General features: G+C 40.0%; 1 protein-coding gene across 1 annotated transcript; it reads left to right on the top strand.

Annotated features, from left to right (window-relative positions):
* The first annotated feature begins 2,301 nt into the window (after positions 1-2,301).
* si:dkeyp-68b7.5 (zinc finger protein 572) lies at positions 2,302-26,924 on the top strand. The gene is made up of 5 exons (XM_052134089.1): positions 2,302-2,723; positions 4,039-4,130; positions 4,556-4,625; positions 11,245-11,304; positions 24,753-26,924. Exons 1-5 carry the CDS (start codon positions 2,489-2,491, stop codon positions 25,274-25,276), a joined length of 981 nt encoding a protein of 326 aa, XP_051990049.1. The 5' UTR covers positions 2,302-2,488; the 3' UTR covers positions 25,277-26,924.

Here is a 26,924-nt window from a genome sequence, read left to right as displayed (position 1 = left end):
TTATGCTGTTGAGAGGTGATTTTGAGGGCTCTCCCGCTGTTTACAAATGGGACAAAACACACACTGGGCTAAACTAACACAGCAGGATGGGTTGTTCATTTTAACCCAGCAAATGGGGTATTTATTCAACCCAAACCCAGGGCTGCTGGGGCAATTTGATCTCTTAAGTGGTTCATATTTTCAGATTGTTTTATCCTTAAAAAAATATTGTAAAGTAAACCACACCATAAACAAATGTGTAAACATTTTGGATGAAAATAATACATGCACATTTAAACTCATTATGCAAATGTTTGAATAAACAGCATGTAGTGATAAAAGTAAAGTAACATTTATAATTAATGTTAAATACACTAGGCATTCAACACATGAATGTATTAACATCCATCGCATTATTAAAAGGATAGTTCACCCAAAAATAACAAATCTCTCATTTACTCGCCCTCATCCCAGACGTGTGACTTTCTTCTGCTTCTAAAATTATTTGTTTTTGTTCAGAATATCTCGTCTGTTGTAAATGAATGGTGACCAGAACTTTGAAGCTCCAAAAAGCACATAAGGGCAGCATGAAAGTAACCCAGTGGTTTAATCCATGTGTTCAGAAGTCATATGATAGGTGTGGGTGAAAAACAGATTAATATAAAAGTCATTTTTTACTCTAAATCAGCACTTTCACATCTGAAAGGAAAACTAAACAGATGCCACGTGTGACTTTTAGATGTGAAACTGAAGATTTATAGTAAAAAATTAAAATGAAGCAAGTACTAACTGTACTTGCAGAAATAGATTGATAATAAATATTATCATATCACTATTTTAGCGCTGTTAAATTTGTAATAGGCTACATTAAGGGAGAGAGGGAATATAATTAATTTTTTATACAAACTATATATGGGGAAATGAAGTAGGGGGGGTGTTCACTAGTAAAAGGTTGAGAACCACCGAGCTAAATGATACAGTTTGGATTCAAATGGAAAATTTGGACGAAAGCATTTGTTATTCAGGACAAATAAGGCTGGGCATAGAAATGCATCTATTTTTCCGACTACAAACTCTTCATACATGTTTTGTTAATCCTGCTGTTTGCATTTTCTGTTGTTAATATCGCTGGCGGTCCTGTTTAAGCGAAACAAAACTAATTTTCACTTGAACGCCCCACCTTGTGAGCGGTAGCGTTAACCATGTTGCTCTCGTGCAAAGAGTTTCAAAGATTGTGTGCAGACTCATGAAATCGCACAGGAGATCAACCGTCAGTCAAGTGTTTTGCTTAATTATACGTTAGATTTGGGTTTGTTTCTCACCTAACTTTATGGTATTCCTTATAACAAGACACGAGTCGCATACCATAACTAATTAGACTTCTGAATGATACTTTTGTGTTCTTTTGAAGCTTTAAGAGGTGGTCACCATACACTGCCATTGTATGACATCACTGAGCACAATATTTTTTTTTTAACAATTTCTCCTTTTGTGTTAAGAAATATAAAGAAAGTAATACAGAATTATAACAACACCAGGGTGAGTAAACAATGACTGATTTTTATTTTAATTTTTTGGGGGTGAAGTATAGCCTACCTTTAAAGAATGCATTTATCCACGTTGTACCCTTTGTATGTTTTGAACTTGAGGAAAATACGTATGTAACGAACTTGTAATCTAATTGCTGTAGTTGCTGAAACGTTGTTTGTGTAAAGAGTATGTAAAGTCATATGTATACGTCTATTTCTAAGCTTTAAATCCATCTTTGGCGGGATTCAACACCTCCCCGTAGGGTAGATAATCTCCGCTATTCAAACAGAGCACCAGCCTCTGTAATATTCCGTGTTTCTCAATGTGTCGTCTATATCACGATTTACGGTACTCAAAAACAAGAGTTCTAGACCAGAGCCCTTCTACTAGGCAAGACATACAATATCATAAAATAATAGAATTAAACGTGCTGGTCCCATAGATATTCTAGGCAAGGAGACTAGAGGCCTTTGTTTTTGAATGGATGTCAATAGAGGAGATGCTTCAGAATGCTGAATAAACTGCTTTTGTGAGGAAACAGCTCATCACTTCATGAATTGACCACCTTTTCCCTAATCTTTCACGTGTTTTACACTAAGAAATCCTTTTGGAACAAACTATGTGTAGAGTTAACTACGATAAAAGTGCTGTTTTTTTTTTTTTTAGATAATTCGCGGACGATTTTGCGACAGGTAGATGTCGGTTTACGGCACATTCCCTTCATATGTATGGCACCCGCAAACGGTGACTAACTGTCGTAAAACGCTAGTTGAACGTTACGCTCGCTCCTATGGTAGAACCGCCGAGGGTAAACAACAGTAAAAGATCTCTTATCTCATTATTCGACTCTCAACTGGCTCTAATTCCGCACCAGACTGGACGAAGAGGACTCACAACATCACCAAACGACCACCAGATTAACACTTGTGGACTCTCACCACTGACAAGAGGGTAGTTTTATGGTAGTTTAAATATCAGGATGTCCACATCTGTCGATATTCACGCGCAGCTCGCGTCTATCGTCGAGCGGTTCGCCAAATGTGCGCTACTGGAGATGAGTCGAGCTGTGGATCAGGAGATGAACCGCAGACAGATGGAGGTCGAGACTCTGATGGTCAAACTCCAGTTTACTGAGAGCGAACTCCGAACAGCCCGACAGAACCAACCGAACCTTCGATCAGTGGGAACACAAGCCAACGACACTGAACAGAGAGGTAAACGAAAGTGAAAACACATAGATGTAGGCCTAGATAGATAAATGTAGATAACTACAACCTTATTAGGAAACATTGACTCATGAACAGAGATGTTAACCAGTTCCAATGATTCCTTCAAGTTTTATCTGTCACTCTAGGGTTATTTTTAACCACATTGAGCATTCTGGGTGTGTCCTTTGAGTCATATTGGCTGGACGGCCACTTCTAGAGAGAGTACGTATAGTACTAAATCATCTCCATTTATAGACAGTTTGTCTAACTGTGAACAGATGAATATCTAACGGCCACTTCTAGTGAGAGTACCTATAGTACTAAATCATCTCCATTTATAGACAGTTTGTCTAACTGTGGACAGATGAATATCTAACGGCCACTTCTAGTGAGAGTACCTATAGTACTAAATCATCTCCATTTATAGACAGTTTGTCTAACTGTGGACAGATGAATATGTAACGGCCACTTCTAGTGAGAGTACCTATAGTACTGAATCATCTCCATTTATAGACAGTTTGTCTAACTGTGAACAGATGAATATCTACGCTGTTCCAGATAACTTTGTAACACTTTCCAGCTTTATGCAAAGTAACATATCTTTTAGAATCTCCTTTTGGCAAGGCAATGTTTGAGTCCTTTTTATAAGTCAAAGTAGCACTAACCCACACCTACAATCTCGTTTCATTAAGTGGATGCTGGGTTTGCCAAACTCCTGACTCTTATAAGCTTTTGTTGACATTATTAGCCTAGGGGTTCACATACTTTGTCCAACCAACACCGTGAACGTTTGGATTATGTATTCAACACAAGAACAATACAGTTTCTTTAAGAATGCCTTGTCTTGGGGGTCTGGGTATCTCAGCGAGTATTGATGCTGACTATCACACCTAGAGTCACAAGTTCGAATCCAGGGCGTGCTGAGTGACTCCAGCCGGGTCTCCTTAGCAACCAAATTGGCCCGGTTGCTAGCGAGGGTAGAGTCACATGGGGTAACCTCCTCGTGGTCACTATAACGTGGTTCTCGCTCTCGGTGGGGCGTGTGGTGAGTTGTGCGTGGATGCCGCGAAGAATAGCGTGAAGCCTCCTCACGCTACGTCTCCACGGTAACGCGTTCAACAAGTCACATGATAAGATGCTGGATTGACGGTCTCAGACTTGGAGGCAACTGAGATTCGTCCTCCGCCACCTGGATTGAGGCGAGTCACTACGCCACTACGAGGACCTAGAGCGCATTGGGAATTGAGCGCTTCCAAATTGGGGAAAAAAAGCCTTGTCTTTATGAATTTCATGAAGTTTCCACCATTGTTTTCCCGACTAGAGCTAAACCTGGACCATGTGAAGTTGAGTGAAAATCATGATGGATACACAGAGACACACACTGACAATTCTTTGCAGACTTTCACATTCAATGTAAGTACTATTGTATTCATTGGTTATTGTTTATTTACTCTTTTAAAGGAATGTTCCGGGCTCAGTATGATTTAAGCTTAATCAGCAGTTGTAATGTCCAATTGGTATAGGTTAGTAAGTGATTTTATCACAGTATAATCATGTTAACACACATATTGTTTACGTCTTGTGTCTATACTTTTGAAACTGTGAGTATTTCATGTTTACGGATTGACCTCATTGACTTCCATTGGAAGTGTCTCACTGTAACCAAGATTATAAACAAAATGTTAAAGTCAAAATAATTTTTTGTGGTTATCAACATTATGCCACAAATACTGTTGATTGAGCTGAACTTGTATTGAACCCGGAATGTTCCTTTAAATAATGCATCCTTCCAAAGTGTGACATATAGTGACTTGATTGTTTGGCATTCCCAAATGCAGGCAGATGGAATCAAATCCATTCAGATCAAAGAGGAACACATGGAGGAACAACCGTGGGACAGTGGACAGAGTAAAACATATACACAGTCCTATATTAACTTTGGACCTCGTTTGTGAAACACAAGCAGAACGAATGTCGGTGTAAATCATTCGTTAAGCAGTTCTGATGTAAAAATCTCGGATTCATAAAAATTGTCCTATTTTCAAAATGTTTGGTTGGTACAAACTAAATCTACACCTGTGACTGACCACGTGAAAATCACGTATTCAAATCGAAATAAAAAAAATTCACTAAGGAGACAATTTTTTTTATTTTTGGTTGATGCATTTTTTCGAAAGAGCCATAACACAAACAAATCATTTACTATTTTCAAAAACAAAGTTTTTAAATAAAATAAAATGTTTAGACTTCCCATAGACTACTCAAAAACAAACAAATATGCAAATATTAATACGTAACAATAGCAATATGGAATTGAGTACACGCGTTTGTGTGGGTCTCCATAAAATTACGTGATTTTACTTCATGAAAAATGTTACTTCACTTTTGGGCTGGGCGATATGTAAAAAACATTTTAATGATAATTGCATTTAAAATATCAATATCTGATTATACAATCAATCCCCAAGGTCGGTGAATATTTTTGCTTTATTGATTTTGCTTTAAAAATTAAATTGATTTATTGAAACCCGAAAAACTTGGAAAAAAAGACATTTCTAAATTCAAATTGCACTTTAAACTAAACGAAAAATTAATACAAATAACGAAGCGATTAAAGAATCTTATATATATAATCACCTCCCCAAATCCAAACGGCAACATTTGCCATCGCAAGTATCAGTATGCAGCAACGGGTGCAAATTACCAGCATACAACTTAAGAACTAAAGACAAATATTAATGTAACGATAATTATAATAATCATCATAATAAATAAGCCTAAATAATTCTTGTGTTCCCAAAAAATGCTGCCAAATGTGTGTTCTTATCGAATATGTTGAAGGCGAACGTGTCTTGTATTACTTTGATTTAATCACTTTCGTCTTTTATTCTTTAATACAAAGATACCTGTATGTATTACTGAACTTATGGAGTTGCGTTCACAATGTGTAAGAGCTAAACGCTCCGTCACAGCCCCTCACGAGATGATCGGAGATCATGTGCAGCATTCTCATAGACGACATTATTCTTGCAAACAGTTTTCAGTTGAATGAAACCGAGAAACAGGAGTGAAAACTCTTTACATTAAAAATATAATAAAGTGTGTTTCTTCAAACACGTCAGCATTGCTTGTCATGTGTCACTCCGAGACATCTTTTGCAGGTAGATGAGCAAAATTACTCATGCATGAAATACATTTGGAGAGGAGCTCGTGAACTGGATCGAGTCTCGGCGCATTTTGCGTGTGCTATATAACACCCTGGGTGCATATAATCATGTTTCGTCAAACGCACGTCTTTGTGTCTAATTTCTTGTTATATATCTCTCCAACAAGTCTTTCAGGTCGCCTTCCACAGTGGCTGGTACATCAGCAAAATACTCTGCATGAAAAATCCACATTTGGCGGGTGTTCATTCCAAACCTTGTTCACCAGGAGTAGGCTGAAAATTCGGGAAAAGGAAACCAAAACAGTGTCATTGACTTCAAGCTTGAGCCACTTGATTTTTAACAAAGAGCCACTTGTGGGTATCAAGCCATAGGTTCCCGACCCCTGCTCTAAATCCTTAAACTCTAGAGTAAAAAAATTATGCTTAAAATGCTAAAATTTCCGTATATTTACAGTATCTCACAAAAGTGAGTACACCCCTCACATTTTTGTAAATATTTGAATATATCTTTTCATGTGATAACACTGAAGAAATGACACTTTGCTAGAATGTAAAGTAGTGAGTGTACGGATTGTTTAACAGTGTACAGTTGCTGTCCCCTCAAAATAACTCAAACACACAGCCATTAATGACTAAACCGCTGGCAACTAAAGTGAGTACACCCCTGAGTGAAAATGTCCAAATTGGGCCCAATTAGCCATTTTCCCTCCCCGGTGTCATGTGACTCGTTAGTGTTACAAGGTCTCAGGTGTGAATGGGGAGCAGGTGTGTTAAATTTGGTGTCATCGCTCTCACACTCCCTCATACTGGCCACTGGAAGTTCAACATGGCACCTCATGGCAAAGAGCTCTCTGAGGATCTGAAATAAAGAATTGTTGCTCATATCCAGAGGTTGTCTTTGGGGAAATAGATGTGTGAGTGCTGCCAGCATTGCTGCAGAGGTTGGGGGTGAGCCTGTCAGTGCTCAGAACATACGCCGCGCACTGCATCAAATTGGTCTGCATGGCTGTCGTCCCAGAAGGAAGCCTCTTCTAAAGATGATGCACTAGAAAGCCCACAAACAGCTTGCTGAAGACAAGCAGACTAAGGACACCGGGGAGGGAAAATGGCTAATTGGGCCCAATTTGGACATTTTCACTTAGGGGTGTACTCACTTTTGTTGCCAGCGGTTTAGACATTAATGGCTGTGTGTTGAGTTATTTTGAGGGGACAGCAAATTTATACAAGCTGTACACTCACTACGTTACATTGTAGCAAAGTGTCATTTCTTCAGTGTTGTCACATGAAAAGATATAATCAAATATTTACAAAAATGTGAGGGGTGTACTTTTGTGAGATACTGTATAAGTCAGGCAGATGAGGTATCAGTTGAAAGCTTAGAATCTGAACCCATCACTTCTGCATTTATGTTACTTAAAATAAGAAAATAAGGCCTCAAAATAATCGCGTTAGAAATTAGCGCCCCCTAGAGGTCATGGGGTAGATATATTTATATAAAAATAAATGTCACAGCACATAAATAGACAAGTCATGTATCAAATGAATGCTCTCACTCTCAGGATTGTGACTGTATACTTTATTTCATTGTCCTAATGCCACAGTTCAAAAGATTTTCAAAAGAATCACAAAGTGAAATATGATTTCTGTAAGTCATTAAGTCTGATAAACGTTTTAATGCAAAGAGGAACTTGATGATAGATTTGATTATTATGACTGATAAACACCCCCTATTTGTAACCTAATGCCCCCCTCTCTACTAATTGGCTCTTGGCGCCCCCTGACATACTTTGAGCGCCCCCTGGGGGGTGGTACCGCCCTGTTGAGAACACCGGTTGTAGTGATTTCTGCCACCTAGTGGAATAAAATGAGACTTTTCAAAATGAGGTGGAGTGAACAGAACCAGAATTGCATGTTTACCATTTTTATATATATTTTTTAACTTTATTATAAGATTATAAACACATACAATATTATTCATAAATAATTGGAGTCTTATTTTTTTTATTTGGGGAATTCTCTGAACAATGAGACCAATGTTTTTGCGGTTAGTTCATGTATGTGTGAATGGTGAGCTTTTAAATTTGAGTGTGAAAAATTGTGGACGGCAATATAAGGGGTTTAAGCTCAATCGACAGCATTTTGTGGAATAATGTTGATTACCACAAATTATACAATTTATAGTCAGGACATTAATAACGTGAAAAATTACTATTACAATTAGACATTTTTTTTAGAACTTCTTAAACGATTTCAAAGATTTCTCATCAAAAAATCCTCCACGTGCAGCAATGACGGCTTTGCAGATCCTTGTTATTCTAGCGGTCAGTTTGTCCAGATACTCAGGTGACCTTTCACCCCACACGTCCTGTAGCACTTGACCTTTCACCCCACACTTCCTGTAGCACTTAACCTTTCACCCCACACTTCCTGTAGCACTTGCCCTTTCACCCCACACTTCCTGTAGCACTTGCCCTTTCACCCCACACTTCCTGTAGCACTTGACCTTTCACCCCACACTTCCTGTAGCACTTGACCTTTCACCCCACACTTCCTGTAGCACTTGACCTCTCACCCCACACTTCCTGTACATGAAACTGGTGTTGAGCGGGTAGAATTCAATGAAGCTGTCAGCGGAGGACATGTGAGGCATCTATTTCTCAAACTAGAGACTCTGATGTACTTATCCTCTTGTTTAGTTGCACATCTGGTCTTCCACATCTCTTTCTGTCCTTGTTAGAGACAGTTGTGCTTTGCATTGTAAAGCCTTCATTCCTCAAAACAATGACTGACGAGTTTCTAGAGAAAGCTGATATTGATCTTAAGACATGCCAGTCTATTGCATACTGTGGCAACAAACACAAAGACGATGTTCAGCTTCATTTAACGTGCCAAATATCTTTCAACTGTGTTTGATATAATGGCAAGTGATTTTCTATTAATTATTTTGGCACTTTAGTTTAATCCCCTTGGCGCTGAACGTTATTTCTCTTTTTGCTTTTCTGTTCTGAAAACTCTTGTGTGTTATTTCAATACAATAAAACAGAAGTGTCTTCTCATAGGCCATCATCCACTTCAGACACTCTGTGAACTAAAACAGCCATAAATAACAGACTTTTTTTACCAGCATGTCAGTCGCACAGGATTAATATAAAATGGGTTATTTTTACAGCCGCTTGGTAAAAGATGGCATAATCTTTACCGGCACACGAACGTGCAGTCCATAGAAAGTCTTTAAAACAACTGAGGAAAACTCGAGTCTCCAAGTGTCTCATCAGTCCAAGTGTTTCTCTCCACTATGATGCTTGTTGTGAGGACAAATGTGCTACATTTTTTATGCTAATGAAAAGTGTTTCCAAACTAGTTTTTCATGACATTTGACATATCGACATTATATCAAGGATTATGCGCTAATGTTAAATAAAAAAAAAAACATGTTGACACTTGTGAAATTCTAGCGATAATTCATATTTCCATTTTGATGCGCTAAACCTTTTATAGCTGAAAATCCTTGGATGGAAATGTAGTCAGTGAGACACAGTGGAAGTCAATGGGGTTTAATCTGTAAACATTAAAATACTGTATACGTAACAGTGAACTGCAGCAGCTACCTGTTTCTCGTGCTTGTGCACACACTCCATAGTGACACCTGTGGCCGTTAAGTGAACTGCAGCTGCTACCTGTTTCTCGTGCTTGTGCACACACTCCATAGTGACACCTGTGGCCGTTAAGTGAACTGCAGCTGCTACCTGTTGCTACACACTCCATAGTAACACCTGTGGCCGTTAAGTGAACTGCAGCAGCTACCTGTTGCTCGTGCTCGTGCACACACTCCATAGTGACACCTGTGGCCGTTAAGTGAACTGCAGCTGCTACCTGTTTCTCGTGCTTGTGCACACACTCCATAGTGAGACCTGTGGCCGTTAAGTGAACTGCAGCTGCTACCTGTTGCTACACACTCCATAGTGACACCTGTGGCCGTTAAGTGAACTGCAGCAGCTACCTGTTGCTCGAGCTTGTGCACACACTCCATAGTGACACCTGTGGCCGTTAAGTGAACTGCAGCAGCTACCTGTTGCTCGTGCACACACTCCATAGTGACACCTGTGGCCGTTAAGTGAACTGCAGCCAGCCGCCATACGGCCAAAACAATGACATAACGTACAAAGAGGCTGAACGTGATTCACCGGCATCATGCTGACAGATGAGGTAGCATAATTAAAATTACACACTTATGATTGTTTTACTACAAACTTTGAGACTAAACTAAAACTACTTAACAGCTAGCATAGCATACTGATGCACACATACAGCTACATACTACTGATCTATACCAGACACTTTACTGTTGCACTGTTATGTTGCACTATTGTTGTTTGGTATGTCATATGTTGTATTAGGATCAAGAAACCAGCGTATTTACTTACATTTATACTGTATATCTGACTTTTAGTATAAAGAGAAGATCGTTGAAATTATTTTAAAGTTATGAAGCAAGGTAGCGTGCAATTCGTCAGCGTTAGCAGGCAAGATCAAGTTCGCTAAAATGACACAGATCGATCCTTATGACACTATATTTCACATGATTTGCAGTTATGTCAGTTTAACTTTCCAATAAGAAGAACGCCAATTCAGGGTCTGTTTTGATCCCCAAAACCCAACGAAGGTCCCTCCAGGAATCAAATGCCCTGCCGACGTTCTCTCTAGTTTTCTATCGATCACGTTCCCGCTTAGCCAGACGAGATTCAGTAGATAAATGTTTTTTTGGTTTACTCTGAGTTTGTGTAGGAGTCGTGTTGTGCTGGGAGCCGGACGTCTGCTAGATTCATCTCTAAGATAATGTTTCCTAGTGTTGCAGTTTGTTGTCACTGTTGAATAGCGGAAGAGAAGCATCGAGGCTCTCAGGAGCGCGCATAAACGTCCAACATTCCTGGCAAAAGTGACCAGCTCCCTCCGCATGAAAATCAGTCTACGGCTTTAATAGGCAACCTAGGAATTCCGGGAAGGGCTCATTTTTTAAGGTACATTACAAGCTGTTCACACATTGGCAAATTTGACATGAAAATTTGACAATACATATTGCTCATTTAAACGTCGTTTGTTATCATAATTGTGATTGAACTTGCACTTCTTCACAGACACGTTTAACTAATGAATCTGGGAGGTACGCAGCGTGTGTGAATCCAGAGGAAAATATTCGGGAATGCCCATTTTGCGCTCAAATTACTCCCAATTTATGCACAGATTGATGAAAGTTTCATGAATGAGGCCCCTTTGTCTTTAAATGTTGTGATTTTCTAAATATCCACGTCTTTATCCGCACACTGTTTTTATTTGCGGTGTTTCCTGCTCTTTGTCCATCAGGTCCAGAGATGGAGGATCAGGATAGTTTCAGCGCCGGAATAATAGGAACCGCCGGAGAGGGTGAGAGACGTCTTCATACATCACCAGTCCAACTAACTTAAAGTTGAAGTGTGTCACTTCTAAGATGTTAAAATACTTTCTCCTATCCCAGCTTAATATGCAGATATTCGTTTATTTTTGCAATTTCATTCAGAATCACACACTTCAGCTTTAAGTCGTTTAAAAACAATAGTAATTAGCTACACTACAAGCCACTAACATAAAGTCATTTTGGTTTCTGTACGTAATTTAAACCCGCTGTCCTCGATTCAGGACACTCTAGGCCAGCGCTACTCAACACGTGGGCAGCATGCGGCCATGCGGCGGTCTTTTTGTCGCCCACGTGATGTTGTCATCATGTTTAGCAGTTTCAAGTATGCATGAATTGTCAGGTGTCCATTATCAAGAGTATTTACAGTAATACTCTGAATTGCTGTCCAAAAATAAATGTTCTCTCTTGCTGCAGTGCTCAGTGATGTAACAAATGATGCAACGAGAGCAACGGTAGGACTGTGTGCGCATTTAAATAAAGAGTTTGCATGCAACCCGTTTGAATAGCTCATGGGAGATAAATGCTCATCACAATAGTTTAACCCAGACTTTACCTTGAGCAGAATATCGCTAGAGATTGCTAAACTTTTTCGGAAAGGAGAGAGAGTGCATTTGCATGTGTGGTTGCCAGATTGAACAAATTAAGTGTAACATTGGGCTCTGATTGGGGGTTTGCGTCTCTTATCTACAGGGTAGGAGGGTTACTTTTAAAATGTATTCCACAGATTACAAAATGCATGCTGTAAAATGACCTTTGTGACATATTCTGTAAGACTACTCGAGGTCAGATAAAAACTCAAAATACTTCTTCAGCACTGGCAGATTTTTAACTTTAACCCCCTGAGACCTGAGCGTGACTATATCATAAATCATTCTGATTCAAAGTATTGACCAGCATCATCCAATCACTGCCAACCATGCTAAATAATCTGAATCAATAGGATGCTCCCTTGCTCCCTATTTAACCTCCAGTGTGCTGTCTGTCTGCACTGGTCTCAGAACAGTTATAGGAGAGCTATAGGATGCTCCCTTGCTCCCTATTTAGTGCATGACTTAACCTCCAGTGTGCTGTCTGTCTGCACTGGTCTCAGAACAGTTATAGAGAGCTATAGGATGCTCCCTTGCTCCCTATTTAGTGCATGACTTAACCTCCAGTGGGCTGTCTGTCTGCACTGCTCTCAGAACAGTTATAGGAGAGCTATAGGATGCTCCCTTGCTCCCTATTTAGTGCATGACTTAACCTCCAGTGGGCTGTCTGTCTGCACTGGTCTCAGAACAGTTATAGGAGAGCTATAGGATGCTCCCTTGCTCCCTATTTAGTACATGACTTAACCTCCAGTGTGCTGTCTGTCTGCACTGCTCTCAGAACAGTTATAGGAGAGCTATAGGATGCTCCCTATTTAGTGCATGACTTAACCTCCAGTGTGCTGTCTGTCTGCACTGGTCTCAGAACAGTTATAGGAGAGCTATAGGATGCTCCCTTGCTCCCTATTTAGTGCATGACTTAACCTCCAGTGTGCTGTCTGTCTGCACTGGTCTCAGAACAGTTATAGGAGAGCTATAGGATGCTCCCTTGCTCCCTATTTAGTGCACAACTTAACCTCCAGTGTGCTGTCTGTCTGCACTGGTCTCAGAACAGTTTGAAATGCAGCTTATTTTCATCATAACTCCATATAAAGCCTCTGAAAGCTTCAACTTTGGGATGAACCCATTGATTCTCAATGTGATAATGCACAGTAAATACAGGGTATTTTAAGTTAAAATTAGCATACAGTCCACATATGTGGTCATTGTGTTTAGCATCATGGCGTTTCTCGATAAAACGCTAAAAATGGCATATCAGATGAAACCAGAGACGCTAATCTTTTGACTCAGACAGGTTTGAATGTAAAAACTTAATCAGGTTTCTTACCAGATGTAGTTTTGTTGGCATTTCTTCCAAAGACAAACTCCGCTGTGATCAGCGCCATGTTGTTGTTTAACCCTTTACTGACAGCACAGTGTCTCCTGAACTGAGATCAGTCATTTAAATGAATTGCAATTATGCATAGCCTATAGCAAAGACAAAACACAATGTCCACGCAGAAGGATGCAGGGCCACACAAGGTTGAAGACATGTGTTCTGTTACTCCCCTACCCTGCTTATCTGGCAACCCTGAGCATGATAAAAGCTTGTGGATGCGCGTTAGGTCCCAATGCAAGATAATTGAAATATCCAATTTAGAAAATAGCTTTCAGGATGAATGACTCACGGGCAAGATTAAATCGACTGTGAGCCATATAGCACACAAAGTTGGAAATTATTTCTCGGTCAACTCTTAATAAAAGCTTAAATCTGATTGGCTGGTTCGAGTAAGGCGCACACAGTACGTTTCATCAATCCGCCTGGAAGCCGAGTTGTGTTCACAAGGTGCTGCGTGTAATGAGCGCTTTTGAGGATGAAATAATCACAGAATTTGCCCAAGTTTGCCAGGATTAGTGACTTAAAATGTTTTAAAAGATATTCAGTTTCATCAGCTGCATATTCTGCTTTGTTTACGTTATTTCTCTTAACACTTTAAGCTCGGATAATTATCAATATATTAATAACTACAGTCTTAGAAATCTTAGAAGCTCTACTTTATAATGCATGTAGACATTATGACCAAAACTGAACAAGTGCTTTGAAATTTGCAGACAGATCAGAAGTGTTAATTTTGATAATTTATAAAAAAAAAAAATTGCACTGTACATTATTGCAATTGGTAAAAACATAAAATATTCATGTGTCATATGTTGTTGGAAAGCTCTCAAAGAGTAAAATACAACCAGCCTATTTGATTTACTCACAGACAAACATATAGCGAGTAACAGCTAAATATATGTCTTTGACAATTATGTTGGTGTTGTTTATATACCGCATTTTCCCTTATAACTACACAAAATATAAATGGAACATAAAATATCACATATCATTACTTAGAGGAGGTGATTATCTTTCAAACGAGTCCACACACAAGATAATCAGATGTATAGATCATTAGATAATCCACATGAAGCACAATGTTACATATGACCACCAGGAGATGGCGCCAAATACACGACACAGACTCAATGATGACTCAAATGACACAGAATGAAACTCATCCTGTGAAATCTCATGACTAAAATCATGTCTGCATGCTATGCAAACCTTTAGTCATTGTTGTGTTTGCATGTGTAATTAGTTCTTATGTACAATTATTATCTTTTATTTGTTTGGAGATGTTTTTGGACACTATTCATTATTTTTGTAATGTTGTAACTTTTGATTGCTTTCTCGTATCAACACCAATTTTTTCTCAGCTACAGTTGACATGATGGGGAACAAAACAAAAGCTTTTTTCAGAGCCACCTTATTTACACACAGAGATATATAATGTCAAATCAGAAAAATAAGAAATTAGATTTTTCAGCAGTTTCTTAGGCTGAGAGTCTCAAATGAAATTAGTTTTCTTTACAATTATACCAAATGCTTGACCTTCCTTTGGTTTTTTGAGTTATAAGCCTTTCATTTTGGGAATGCCTCTGAAACAGGAAATCTTTCAAATCACTTTCAGAGCTTAAAGGGTTAAGATTTTTTGTACTGTACTTTCTACACATTTTCTGCTATTCTCCTGTGTGTTTTCAGTGCAGAGACTCCCTATTATATACATTATTTTTTAATTATGATGGTCTTTTATTATGGTATGATACATCTCCGATAACCCCTGTCCATAAACACTCCGTAAGGACAGAACCAACTCTTATTGGTTGCTTAACATGTCAGTTAGCTTTTCCTGTCTAAATGTGTGGTTCTTGGCCAAGACCTTGGCTGCAATCATAGGACCTGCTACGCAAGACTAATTCATCTTTGACAGTGACAAAAGAACAGATCATATCCAATGCTGTCCAGTCAACTAGACAAGTACTGTAAACTTCTGCATATTTCATCTTATTCTGGCCGAGAACTGTTCATTCAGATATAAAGGTAACGTCTGACTGGCATGTTAACTCCACGGTAAGAGTTGCCCTTACAGCTCTCCAAAGAGAAACTGCACAGAACTACCATGTTACGCAATGCACTTTTCTTAAAGAGACAGTACCCGTATTAGCTGTGTCATAACGTTTACATGCAAAGAGATTTACGAAACACTAAATTGATCAAAAACATAATGATATGCAACCAAGTTGAGTACTGCAAACAATGTTTTTGGCCATTTTGAGAACTGATCATATCTATTTTCTGTATTGTAAAAAATTTGGTTGAAAGTCGGTCGTGGAAAAGTAAAAAAATACACATAATGTCTCTTTTTAAATCCTTTGCCATTTACTTTTAGTATTTGATTAAAAAGTAAAAAGAAACATTGATGGGACTCACACATTGCATGAATGAGGTCAAGTGTAGTGTTCGTCCAACCGTAAACACTTGCTCTTGGAACTGCTGCTGGTTCTCTTAAAGAGACAGTACCGTTTTATCGATTGTTATACATATCTACAGTGAGGAAAATAAGTATTTGAACACCCTGCTATTTTGTCATCGTAGGTGCATGTCCACTGTGAGAGACATAATCTAAAAAAAAATCCAGAAATTACAATGTATGATTTTTTTTAACTATTTATTTGTATGATACAGTTGCAAATAAGTATTTGAACACCTGTCTATCAGCTAGAATTCTGACCCTCAAAGACCTGTTAGTCTGCCTTTTAAAATGTCCACCTCCACTCCATTTATTATCCTAAATTAGATGCACCTGTTTGAGGTCATTAGCTGCATAAAGACACCTGTCCACCCCATACAATCAGTAAGAATCCAACTACTAACATGACCAAGACCAAAGAGCTGTCCAAAGACACTAGAGACAAAATTGTACACCTCCACAAGGCTGGAAAGGGCTACAGGGAAATTGCCAAGCAGCTTGGTGAAAAAAGGTCCACTGTTGGAGCAATCATTAGAAAATGGAAGAAGCTAAACATGACTGTCAATCTCCCTCAGACTGGGGCTCCATGCAAGATCTCACCTCGTGGGGTCTCAATGATCCTAAGAAAGGTGAGAAATCAGCCCAGAACTACACGGGAGGAGCTGGTCAATGACCTGAAAAGAGCTGGGACCACCGTTTCCAAGGTTACTGTTAGTAATACACTAAGACGTCATGGTTTGAAATCATGCATGGCACGGAAGGTTCCCCTGCTTAAACCAGCACATGTCAAGGCCCGTCTTAAGTTTGCCAATGACCATTTGGATGATCCAGAGGAGTCATGGGAGAACGTCATGTGGTCAGATGAGACCAAAATAGAACTTTTTGGTCATAATTCCACTAACCGTGTTTGGAGGAAGAAGAATGATGAGTACCATCCCAAGAACACCATCCCTACTGTGAAGCATGGGGGTGGTAGCATCATGCTTTGGGGGTGTTTTTCTGCACATGGGACAGGGCGACTGCACTGTATTAAGGAGAGGATGACCGGGGCCATGTATTGCGAGATTTTGGGGAACAACCTCCTTCCCTCAGTTAGAGCATTGAAGATGGGTCGAGGCTGGGTCTTCCAACATGACAATGACCCGAAGCACACAGCCAGGATAACCAAGGAGTGGCTCTGTAAGAAGCATATCAAGGTTCTGGCGTGGCCTAGCCAGTCTCCAGACCTAAACCCAATAGAGAATCTTTGGAGGGAGCTCAAACTCCGTGTTTCTCAGCGACAGCCCAGAAACCTGACTGATCTAGAGAAGATCTGTGTGGAGGAGTGGGCCAAAATCCCTCCTGCAGTGTGTGCAAACCTGGTGAAAAACTACAGGAAACGTTTGACCTCTGTAATTGCAAACAAAGGCTACTGTACCAAATATTAACATTGATTTTCTCAGGTGTTCAAATACTTATTTGCAGCTGTATCATACAAATAAATAGTTAAAAAATCATACATTGTGATTTCTGGATTTTTTTTTTAGATTATGTCTCTCACAGTGGACATGCACCTACGATGACAATTTCAGACCCCTCCATGATTTCTAAGTGGGAGAACTTGCAAAATAGCAGGGTGTTCAAATACTTATTTTCCTCACTGTATGTAAACTCAATGTAAATACTTGTAAATTGTACAAATAATGCATATAAACAAACATGTAACAAATTGTAGTGAGTTTAATAATTGTGTAAATATTTAAAGGGGCAGTCATACGTTATGAAATATTTTTACATCAACAAACACTATTTAAGAATTTAACAAAAACGCAATTTTTTTAAAACAACATTTTTAAAAAGCTAAAATTGTATTAAAATGGTAAAAAGAGCTATATGAAATAAAATACACACTCATACTATAGCGCTTGAATATATAGTATATATATATAATGTATATTTATATAACCACTTGAAGATGCCCCCTTCCTGATTTGCTTAATATCTTTTTCATTTGCTTTACGCTTATATGTTATTAAAAGTCTGGCGAGTAAAAACAAACATTTATTAGCCTTTGGCGATTTATTTTCTCCAACGTGTCCGTAGAGGGTTATTTATTTAAAAAATGACACGTTTAGCATACTCATTAGCCACTTTTCCACTCTTGGGCCAATGCGAGCCAGGGCTATCAACTGGCCAGCCGGGGTCAATAGCCTCGGACCTTGAGCCGCAAGACCAAAATCGATCTGCGTTCCCACCATCGGGCCAATAACTCCGCAGCATTGCCCTAAAACCTGCCTTTAATGCGCCGCATCACAAACCCCGCCCATTTCACAAGCAAGAGGGAAGCTCAAGCTGAGGTATCATGTTACCTATTTATCTAGAATATCGAGTTTATATTGAATGTAAACAGCAAGATAAATTCGTGTTGACACCATATAGTGTCCCGAGTGGCGATCCACTAACAGCGGGATGATGTCCCAGCACACCTGCAATGAAATCATGGCTTCATGGATCCATGGGAAGTAATTTCTTTCGGCACTGCTTTGTCCATTGGGCGTTTTAATGGATTTGTACTCTGGCCGCATTTTCTTTTTTCCCCAACCTGAACCGTTGTGTGCTGGATACATAACCTGGAAAGTTTGGCGAAACTCCACCTTTGACTTTGAACCCCCCTCACTCCACAGTTGTCCTTGTTTGACCCAAGGGTAATTGGCGGGCCAAAGGCCATTGGCCCCGAAAAGCCCAGAGGAGGCACAATGAAACCCCGGATGCGACAGTGGGTACCCAACTGGCCCTGGCACGCACTAGCACGCCCTAATTTGGCCCGATAGTGGAAATGAGCCTATTGTCTATTTGCCTCAACCCTTTAATGTGTGAGTTTCTCCTTTATTGATGGATCGATTAAAACAAATCTGGTAGCACTTTATTTTACAGTACTGTTCAACATTTACGTATTATATAATTACAACAACTATAGTAATTACTAGGTACTATCTCCAACCCTGACCCTAACCATCCATCCATCCATCCATCCATCCATCTTCAACAGCTTATCCAAAGTCAGGTCGCAGGGGCAGCAGCTCCAGCAGGGGGCCCCAAACTTCCCTATCCCGAGCCACATTAACCAGCTCTGACTGGGGGACCCCGAGGCGTTCCCAGGCCAGTGTGGAGATGTAATCTCTCCACCTAATCCTGGGTCTTCCCCGAGGCCTCCTCCCAGCTGGACGTGCCTGAAACACCTCCCTAGGGATGCGCCCTGGGGGTGTCCTTACACGATGCCCAAACCACCTCAACTGACTCCTTTCGACGCAAAGGATCAGCGGCTCTACTCCGAGCTCCTCACGGATGACTGAGCTCCTCACCCTATCTCTAAGGGAGAAGCCCGCCACCCTTCTGAGGAAGCCCATTTCGGCCGCTTGTACTCGTGACCTAGTTCTTTCGGTCATGACCCAACCTTCATGACCATAGGTGAGGGTAGGAACAAAAATTGACTGATAGATCGAGAGCTTTGCCTTCTGGCTCAGCTCTCTTTCGTGACAACGGTGTGATAGAGCGATTGCAATACCGCCCCCGCTGCCCCGATTCTCCGGCCAACCCCCGCTCCATTGTCCCCTCACTCGTGAACAAGACCCCGAGGTACTTGAACTCCTTCACTTGGGGCAATACCTCCTTCACTACCCGGAGATCGCACTCAATCGGTTTCCTGCTGAGAACCATGACCCTAGCCTTAACCCATATTAAGTACATGTTGTTACCTAATATTACTTAGTACTTTCTTGGGTAAGTACACTGTATTCTTACTGAAAGTATACGTACTGTAAAATACAGTGCAACCACAAATCTTACCTTACACTTCACAGCAGATGCACCGGAGGACAAATTATATATTATAAAACATATATTGTGATTTTTAGATGTTTATAATGACTAATTATGATAGATAAGATGCAATCGCTAATGTGATTGCCGGCTATGCGCGCCACCATGTTTGTTTACATTGCAATGCAGCATGGGATTCTTTGTCATAGCATAGAAGTTTCTAAAAACCTAGTCTTTCCACTTTCTCAGCCCGGGAAGTGGTGAGAATGAGGGATGGACAGAATTGGAGAAGGCTTGAGTGGACTGACTAGTTTGTATATTCTTTGTTTGATGTCAGAACACGTCGCTGCATCGCTGTATCAATCGGTAACGGCTTTATACTTTTATTTGGTGATTATTTGAATGTTTATAACATCAAAATATAAAGATATTGTGATGTTGAAAGTGCAGCCCTTGAGGCTATAAGTAGCTATCCTGCTTTATGGCCCTTGAACTTTCTGAAGTTGAGTAGCCCTGCTCTAGGATGTCATTCAAGGTTTAAACTATCAACAAACAGAATCATGTGACCACAACTTGGCGACAATTTCTGTGAAGTGTTTCTACGGGAGCAGACCAAACAAAAGTACACCTGGTAAGAAATCCTCATCAAGTTTTTACATTGAAATGTGCTTGTGTCAAAACACCACACTGTTTCAGCGCACCGTTACGCACAAGGTACTCGTACGAGGACAGTGGGACTTTATCCCTACAAACGTCTGACTAGCGTGTTTAGACATTTTGCATGGCTTTCCACATTTGCAAATCTGTTGTGCATTTTGTTATATTTTAACTGAGCTTTTATTGCATCTCATATGGCGTTCATTTTCATTGGTTAGGTTCACGTCATGGTATGTCAGAAGCTGAAAGTTTGCTGTACTCAATAGTTGAAGACAACTCTGACATAGAGGATATGTCAGACGGTGAGGAAATTGACCCAGGGCAATGGAATGATGATATAATCAACGATTACCCTCCACTGGATCATGAAAGCGAAGATGAAGATGGCGAAGATGATGACAATGACCTACCCATTGGACGCCATGAACAACGTTGGGTGAGCACTGCCTTCACTCCAGACTTGGTGCCGTTCCAGGTTGAAGATAAGACTTTCAGTGATCGACTCGGTTGGCAGCCAGCGGACTATGTTAATCAGTACATCGATTCAGAATTGATGAAGCTCATTAGTGATTGTTCAAATGCAACAGCACTGGCTACCACTGGCACACCACTCAACACTACCGTTACCGAGATGTACCATTTATTTGGAGCGTCTATATTGATGTCATGTGTGCAGTATCCAGAAACGAGAATGTTTTGGTCCAACGCTCTAAAGATCCCTGCAATTAGCAACCGCATTACTCGTCACAGGTTTTTCAAATTGAGAAGCAGCCTGAAAGTGGTCATTGAGAGCGACGTTCCTGATCAGACGAAGATGGCGGATCGATTCTGGAAGGTGAGGCCGTTTCTGGATCGTATTCGCCAAGGCTGCTTGCTTCAGTTTCGACCAGAATGCGTGTCGATCGATGAACAGATGGTCTCATTTACTGGTGCCTGTCCATTTCGGCAGTATTTGCCAAGTAAGCCCAATCCTGTTGGCATTAAAAATTTTGTGTTGGCTTCAGCTAGCGGGATTGTGCTGGACTTTCTTGTATATCAAGGTGCAGAGGCTCTGTGTTCACAAGATTTGGTGGGTAAAGACCTGGGTCTCGGGGGCATGGTTGTAGCACATCTGGCAGAATCACTGCATCCTGGTTCCAAGATCTACTGTGACCGCTTCTTCTCAAACATGAACATTTTGGATCACATGATTGAGAAGCAGGTGTACGTGACTGGTCCCGTCTTGCAGAACCGGGTAGCTGATGCACTAAAGAAACTTCCAGGTGACAAGACCATGGAATTGCACGGAAAAGGTGCCACTGCGTCAGTTGTCAGGAGAGACGGGAAGGTGTGTGTGCTGAAGTGGTACGATGACAAACCAGTCTTGATGCTCTCCACTGTTCATGGTGAGCAGCCGTATGACAGCTATCAGCGTTGGTCAAAGTCAGCCAAGGAATTTGTGATGGTCAAGCAACCAAGTGTTGTCCGTGAGTACAAAGCAAAGATGGCAGGAGTTGACTTTGCAGAACGGATGATATCCTCCTATTGTCTGAGCAGCCGAACCAAGAGGTGGACAATGCGGATGCTCATGCACTTCACTGATTTGGCTTTAGTCAACAGCTGGCTACTGTATCGACAAGACAACTTGGAAAACGGCACAATGGAGTTCCTTGAATTTCGCACAATAGTGGCTCAAGTATACCTAGCTATGACCGACAGCCCTTTTGTACCATCTTTTTATGGGGAGGAAGTTGTTGGTGGTCAACCTGCCAAAAGATGTCGGTTCACTGCTATCCCACACATTTCGGTCCGGACAATTTCTGCTCGACACCTGCCTGAGATGGTTGAATTGAAAAATCCAATGTGCTGCAGAAGAAAGCACTGCGCCGGCAGATCCCGCGTGCGTTGCGTGGCATGTAATGTGTTCCTGTGCTTGAAAGGAGAACGCAACTGTTTTGCTGCTTTCCACAGCAGTGACCTGGAGTAGTGTGTACTTGTTTGCAAGTATCGTGACATTGATTGTGATGGACGTTTTGTTTTCTGACAGTGTCTTTTTTGTTTTGGTTTTGTCCTAGGTCAATTTGTCTATAAAATAGAGACAGTGCTGGGTAGATTACTTATGAATTATGGAGTGGTGGTGGCGTAGTGGACTAAAGCACATAACTGGTAATCAGAAGGTTGCTGGTTCGATCCCCACAGCCACCACCATTTTGTCCTTGAGTAAGACACTTAACTCCAGGTTGCTCCGGGGGATTGTCCCTGTAATAAGTGCACTGTAAGTCACTTTGGATAAAAGCGTCTGCCAAATGCATACATGTAAATGTAAATGAATTGTGATCTGTTGGTGATTAATATGGTTACCCTGGGGTGCATAGCACAACAGTATTGGCAAACCAACTAAAAGCCGAAAGCACAATGTAAATAAACCACAACACACAGGACACAACCAGCAACACTAAAATTAAGCAGTAAACAAATGAAGAAATAACAGAACTGAAAAGCAAAAATTTGAACCGTGGCATGATTGTTGGTGTCAGACGGGCTGGTTTGAGGATTTCTGGGATTTTCACACACAACAGTCTCTAGAATTGACTCAGAATGGTGCCAAAAACAAAAAACATCCAGTGAGTGGCAGTTCTGTGGATGGAAACACTTGTTGATGTGAGGTCAACAGAGAATGGCCAGACTGGTTTGAACTGACAAAGTCTAAGGTAACTCAGATAACCACTCTGTACAATTGTAGTGAGAAGAATATAATCTCTGAACGCTGTTCTGAGGCGTGTGTTGGCACTGTTTTGGTGGCACGAAGGGGACCTACACAATATTAGGCAGGTGGTTTTAATGTTGTTGCTGATTGGTGTACATATGTACAAATACAAATCTGTTATATACAGATGCAAGAGAATGTAATGACAGAAGAGGTAGGATATGTTGGATAAATATAAATAGACTAAGCTGTTTATTGCACATAATTATCCCTCAGTGGGGCAGTTTTAACTGTTCTTGAGATGGATAGTGTAACGTAGTTCAATGGAAAGGAGGAGGCGAGAACCGGCTTGACAATGTAAATAATATAGACACAAACACACACATGACGGACATGTCCGTAAACGATCTCTCTCTCCCGCACAATCCTCCGCAGTCGGCCTTTATCCCTCTCGGAGGCTTGATTAGCCTGATAAGGGACCGGGTGTGTAGGATCATGACCCGCCCTCTGCCCTGTCACAGCCTGAGGGAAAATAAATGTTCTTGTTCCTGATGGTTCTGGTGCTCAGAGCTTTGTTGGGCTGGCCAGAAAAGCCAGAAGTGATTTTTTCCTCACTCTTGAAGTGTACAGTACTTGATTGAAGGGCAGGGAGTAACCAATGATCTGCTCAGCAGTCTGAACGGTCCTTTGTAGTCTTCTGATATCCGATTTCATAGCTGAACCACACCAGACAGTTATTGAAGTGCAGTGACAGACTCAGTGACTGCTGAGTAGAACTGGATCAGCAGCACCTGTGGCAGGTTGAACTTCCTCAACTGGTGAACTGGTGAAGTACAACCACAGTGGAGTCAATGTGGGTCTCCCACTTCAGGTCCTGTGAGATGGTAGAGCCCAGGAACCTGAATAACTCAACTGCTGCCACAGTGCTGTTTAGGATTGGGGGGGTCAGTGTTGGGGTGTTCCTCCTAAAGTCCACAATCATCTCCACTGTTTTGAGCGTGTTCAGCTCCAGGATGTTTTGACTGCACCAGACAGTCTCATGGGATGAGAGTAAATGATGAGAGAATTTTCATTTTTTGGTGAACTGACCCTTTAATTTTGCGTCGTAGCTTCATTTACAATAGTTGTTTTCAGCTTATATTTGCTTTGCTAACTTTGTTGTATTGTGCACCACTGGCCCACCGTCGACTCAAATTGTCGTCAGTAATGTAATATCTTGGATTACATTTTAAAGTAATGTAATCTGACTTATTTTGGAGTACTTTAGGATTACATCTGACCTATTCTTGTTTATATGATGTCACGTGCATTTGAGATGGAGAAACTTGTACTGTTTTGACATAATATTCCCTAAATGTAAAGTACAAAAATAAAACACTTGTTGGACCAAAATATTTTTGAGTGTGTTTTTTTACTTGCTATTTGCCCTGTTTCTGAGTGAAATAAATAGAGATACTAAAAATGTGCCTTTACAATCGTCATTCATGTGTGGTAACAGATAAGACAGTTATATTTGTTAAACAACAACAACAACAACAAAAAACATTCTCACACTTTTCCCAGCGCTACATGAGAAAGAGACATTCAGGTGAGTGTGTACTCTCTTGCCACCATTCAAAATACAATGTGACCAATGTAACGCTTTATGACATCACAATGCTACTGTCTGGAAAATGTAGCTTGTTACTGGAAAAGCGACACTATTGTGAAAATAGCTGAAGTACTGTCACACTTCTGAAAAATGTAGTTAAGTAGCATCGCTACTTTTAGTTAGTTACTCCCCAACACTGTAGACCACCACAAATATGCAAACCTCTCAACTTTCTGTTTCACAACATTTTCTGTCCTTCATTCTGCAGGTGGCGATTTCACCAACAAAATAAAACCCAGTGGTGGTGTGTGGAATTCCCCCGTTTCTGAGGATTTTCTTGTAAACTCAGAAGCTCACAGTCTGGACGATTGTGCGTACGCAAATTCCACAGGTGTGTCTCCGAACCAAAGAGAAGATCCCATCATACAGCATCACATTGAAGATGCAGAGTTCTCCCAGCGTTCTGCGAACCACATCGTTCCACCTGCGGCCGATCACAGAGGCGACAGTGCGGCCGAGAGAAGCTCACGCTGCCCTCAGTGCGGAAAGACGTTCACGACACGCTTCTACCTGAAGATCCACCAAAGAATCCACACGGGAGAGAGACCGTACACCTGCCCTCAGTGCGGCAAAGGCTTCTACTGTAACTCGCACCTGATATCGCACCACCGCTCACACACCGGAGAGAAACCGTACAGTTGTGAAGAATGCGGCAAGTCCTACTCTCATTTAAACTCCCTCAAACTGCACCAGCGAAGCCACACTGAAGAGGAGGCGTACGGGTATTGGTAGCCCACGCCCATATGGCAAACCCAATTGACCTTGAATCACATGTGCAGGATGGGAGTTATAGATATCAGCAGTTATATTTGTGAATATAAGTTAAATGCTCAATTTTTATATCAGTAAATTACATTTGCTCTGGTAAAAATTTGAATTCTTGATTTTAAAATTGGAATATCCATTTCCATTTTACGATGACGTATGGCAAGCCGAATTGACTTTGAATCATTTGCAGGATATGAATCATTGATATCAACAATAAAGATTTTACTAGTTAAAATGCAAACTTTTGATATCAGTAATTACATTGCACTAGTAAAAAAAAAATTTTTTTATGTCATAATCGGCATTTCAACTAGAATAATTTTACGATGATGTATGGCAAGCCGAATTGACATTTAATAATTTGCAGGATATGAACTGCTGACATAATTAATTTTTTACTAGTTAAAATGCAAATTTTTGATATTTCAGGAATTGAATAACGACAAGAGAAAATTCTCATTTTTGATGTTAGTAATTACATTGCACTAGTAAAAATGTTATTGTAATTTCCCCTAGTAGAATTTGACGATGATGTATGGCAAGCCGAATTGACATTTAATCCTTTTCAGGATATGAATCACTGATATCAACAATAAAGATTTTATTAGTGAAAATGCACATTTTTGATATCAGTAATTACATTGCACTAGTAAAAAAAAAATTTTTATGTCAAAATCGGCATTTCAGCTAGAATAATTTGACGATGATGTATGGCAAGTTGAATTGACATTTAATAATTTGCAGGATATGAACTGCTGATGTCAACAATTAAATTTTTACTAGTTAAAAAGCAAATTCTTGATATCAGGAATGGAATTAAGATTAGTGAAAGTGCTCATTTTTATGTAAGTAATTACATTGCACTAGTAACAATTCAAATTTTTGATATCAACATTTTTATTTCCACTAATTTGACGATGATGTATGGCAAGCCGAGTTGACTTGTTGAGTTGTGTATTTCCGATAGTAACATCATTTTTTTTCAGTTTTTTGTAGTGCAAATGTAATAAGTGATATAAAAAATGAGCACTTTCACTAGTAGTAATTCCATTCCTGATATGAATGAGCATTTTAACTAGTAAAAGGAATCGATGACATCTATAATTCAGATCCTGCACGTGATTTAACGTTGAAATGGTTTGCAGTAGCCCTTTTTTTAAACCAGTTGTACAATATTCACTACAGAATTTAGAAAAGTGTTTGATTGTTTGCATACAACACATAAATTGATATTGATACATCATTAGATATAATAAAAAATAAACTTTGTGCTTAAGTAACATGAGTTTAAGTTTTGTCACATTTACTGAGAAAGTGGTCTGAAGTTAGTTTTGAAATTTCACATTTTAACATTATTAGTCACATATGCCTTTTTTTTAATACATTTTCATTTTATAGCTTGTAGAAGTTTTGTTTGTGAGTTATTTATTTTGCTTTGGGCGAGTCATGAAGAATGGGTGCTTTCTTTATCACCTTGAAACTTTTTTATTTTCTGCTACAATCACATTTTGTAGCTGATAATAAAAACTGTGAGTGAATGTAAAATAATTCCTGTTGTATCTTTCTGACCCACCGATGACAGTTACAGAAAAACAGTTTTTTATTATTGTAA

Source organism: Xyrauchen texanus, chromosome 9 (assembly GCF_025860055.1).
Source record: "Xyrauchen texanus isolate HMW12.3.18 chromosome 9, RBS_HiC_50CHRs, whole genome shotgun sequence".
Lineage (NCBI taxonomy): Eukaryota > Metazoa > Chordata > Actinopteri > Cypriniformes > Catostomidae > Xyrauchen > Xyrauchen texanus.
Note: the sequence above shows the minus strand (reverse complement) of the source record. Positions and strands in the feature narration are given on the sequence as shown.